At 44.4% G+C, this 3,034-nt stretch overlaps 1 protein-coding gene across 1 annotated transcript; it reads right to left on the bottom strand.

Annotated features, from left to right (window-relative positions):
* Nucleotides 1–1,640: 1,640 nt before the first annotated feature.
* Nucleotides 1,641–2,580, bottom strand: LOC147630184 (polyubiquitin 11). Its single transcript, XM_086811823.1, has one exon. It carries the CDS (start codon nucleotides 2,502–2,504, stop codon nucleotides 1,815–1,817), a length of 690 nt encoding a protein of 229 aa, XP_086667949.1. The 5' UTR covers nucleotides 2,505–2,580; the 3' UTR covers nucleotides 1,641–1,814.
* Nucleotides 2,581–3,034: the final 454 nt, after the last annotated feature.

Raw genomic sequence — 3,034 nt, 5'->3', positions numbered from 1 at the left:
AATCTTAATGAAAGACATCATGGTGACAAGCCAAGACAAAATCCAATAATGATCTCAAACCGTGACAAGTCAATGCTTGAAAACAACTATTCTCAAAAATTGGAAAACCTTCATATATAAAATTAAGAAATTAATCAACGAAATAGTTTTTTTTTTAATTTTTGAAAGTATTTATACTATATTCCCTCAAATTTTGCAAGTATTGACACCTTCAAGCTATAAATTTGCAAGTTTTTTTGAAGAAGATATTTTTTCGACCCAGGTTTTTTTCTAGCACTGGTGGTTTTTTTCGAGCACTGATGACAATGCTGTTGAAGGCGAGCTTTGTAAGAAGGGAGATGATTTATTCGCATCTTTCCATCTCTTAAGGCGATGACCATGCTCATGGGATGGGAGGCCTTTCGTACATTCATATACCTCCTTGCAAAATGCAAAAGCTTGCTAGTGAAAGCTATACTCTTGTTATGACGTTCTATATTCTTCTTGATCGGTTGCTTCTCTTCACTTTTTAGAACCAATTCATTGAACATGGGTTGGTAGTCACTTCCGTCCACTCACTACCGTCTTTTGTTTGATGTTTACAATCATACACCCTGTTAGCCTTGTGTGAAGACTTGTTTGTTGGTTACTTTTTTGTGAAGCTATGCTTTTTAGCTACTACTTTGTTGTGAAGCATTGTACGTTTCACAATAAATTATGCTGTTCTTGACAAAAGGCTGTACTTTGTGTTAATAATGCCGAGCCATTTTTCTTGTGAGGTTTAATATGTTGACAAAAGGTTGTACTGTGTGTGTAATAATGTTGGGGTCATTTGTGAAGTTTAATGTGTAATTTCCTAATAAGTCTTAGTAGCACGACAATTCAGGTGAGATAAAAAATGATAATTCTCCTACCAACCATCTAGTGTTCTTCATTTCTAGTATTCCAATTTCCCATGGCTTGGGCACACGGCAGGAGAGAGAGCGCTTTGACGAAGACTTGGGAGGAGGAGGGGGAGACGAGCTTCAAAAGACGAGTGGAGCCACAGGTCATTTTGTTCTTCATTTCTAGTATTCCAATTTCCCATGCCACGGCAGGAGAAAAGCGCTTTGGCATAGATTTGGGAGGAGGAGAGGGGGATGAGTCTCAAAAGACGAGTGGGGCCACAGGTCATTTTACTAGTGCACTTAATGTTCTTGGTATCCACCTACAACAAAAGCTTATTATTAATGCCTTCAGCGGCAGTAAAGTGAAGATGAATCAGTCCCCCCTTTCCCCCTACAACATCACGCAGAAAATGCAACTACTCCCAAAGCCCGATAATCTAAACTTAACCTGAACTGAAGATGTATCGTGTCTATTCTACTAGCATTACCATACAGGTGTCAACTATCAATTCAGCCAAGCCATGAACAATGAGGAAAGAGCCATAAACAACTCCACAATGAAGCCCGATCCTTTATGGACCATCAACACTCTATAGCACAGGGAGTATGACATTGGAAAATTAAAATTTCCGACAAGTTAAGCCTCCGGGTAACACTGGAAATTCGCTATACAATTATTCTCAAATTTTCTTTGCCCGATTACGCGTCACACGTAAGGAAGCCGCTTGCTTCACGCAATTACTTCAAAACAGCAAAAACTCAGGGAATCTCAGGAAACTAAAATCAAGGGCCTTATTATTTCATAAAGCGCGCATACTACATAAGGACATAGGCGGACACAGGCACGCCTATCAACAGACTAGATAGGTAATCAAAAGAAAAGAAAAGACAGAAAAGAGACACATGCACATAGCGCTTCTCTACTGACCCTTAACGACAGGGGACGAACTAGAAGCCACCACGAAGGCGCAGGACGAGATGCAGGGTGGACTCTTTCTGGATATTGTAGTCCGCAAGAGTACGGCCATCCTCCAGTTGCTTTCCGGCGAAGATCAGACGCTGCTGGTCAGGTGGGATGCCCTCCTTGTCCTGAATCTTGGTCTTCACGTTGTCAATGGTGTCGGAGCTCTCTACCTCCAGAGTAATGGTCTTGCCGGTGAGAGTTTTGACGAAGATCTGCATACCGCCACGGAGACGCAGCACGAGGTGGAGGGTAGATTCCTTCTGAATGTTGTAGTCAGCTAGAGTGCGGCCGTCTTCAAGCTGCTTACCGGCAAATATGAGCCTCTGCTGATCAGGGGGGATGCCCTCCTTGTCCTGAATTTTAGTCTTGACGTTGTCGATGGTGTCGGAGCTCTCGACTTCGAGGGTTATGGTCTTGCCGGTGAGGGTCTTGACAAAGATCTGCATGCCTCCACGCAGGCGGAGGACGAGGTGGAGGGTCGACTCCTTCTGGATGTTGTAGTCGGCGAGGGTGCGACCGTCTTCGAGCTGCTTGCCGGCGAAGATCAGGCGCTGCTGGTCGGGCGGGATGCCTTCTTTGTCCTGAATCTTGGCCTTGACGTTGTCGATGGTGTCGGAGCTCTCCACCTCCAAAGTGATGGTCTTGCCGGTGAGGGTCTTCACAAAGATCTGCATGATGAATGGAAGGATGTAGTAAGGCTAGGGTTGCAGAGAAGAGAGGGGAACAAGAAGATGGGAAAGAGAGCGGGTATGGCCGCCTTATTATAGGCTTCTTGCTCGCTAGAAAGAAGTCCCTTCGCACCCGGCCCTAAGGTCTGCCGTCCCCCGCACGCGATTCTCGTGACCTAAAAGCATCTTTCTAGAAAGACCCGGAAACCCCTGCTGATATTCTGATTCGGCAAAAACGGCATTCTAATTTCTAGCGTATTTTCACCCGCCGAGTGAAGATACGAATACGAATGGCACTGCGGGGATACCCAATCCCGACTTGGTTACCATTCTAGCTCAACAAGCATTTTGGCATTGAAGTCCTGTCAATGCAGACTTTGATTGGCCCTATTGAAATTCAAATTTGACTGGAGCTCGTCGTACCGTATACACAAATGCCACCGAGCTACCTTTTTCAATGAATTGGCTCAATCACATGACATAACAAACCATGACAACTACCCCTTACCATGCCTTGAACTTGAAAATTTTGTTGC

This window comes from Cibotium barometz, chromosome 17 (genome assembly GCF_041138505.1).
Source record: "Cibotium barometz isolate CiBa-2024 chromosome 17, ASM4113850v1, whole genome shotgun sequence".
Taxonomy (NCBI): Eukaryota; Viridiplantae; Streptophyta; class Polypodiopsida; order Cyatheales; family Cibotiaceae; genus Cibotium; species Cibotium barometz.
Note: the sequence above shows the minus strand (reverse complement) of the source record. Positions and strands in the feature narration are given on the sequence as shown.

Bases quoted from the DNA above. Each gene is read 5' to 3' on its own strand.
- LOC147630184 (XM_086811823.1), bottom strand. From the start codon at position 2,504: ATGCAGATCTTTGTGAAGACCCTCACCGGCAAGACCATCACTTTGGAG.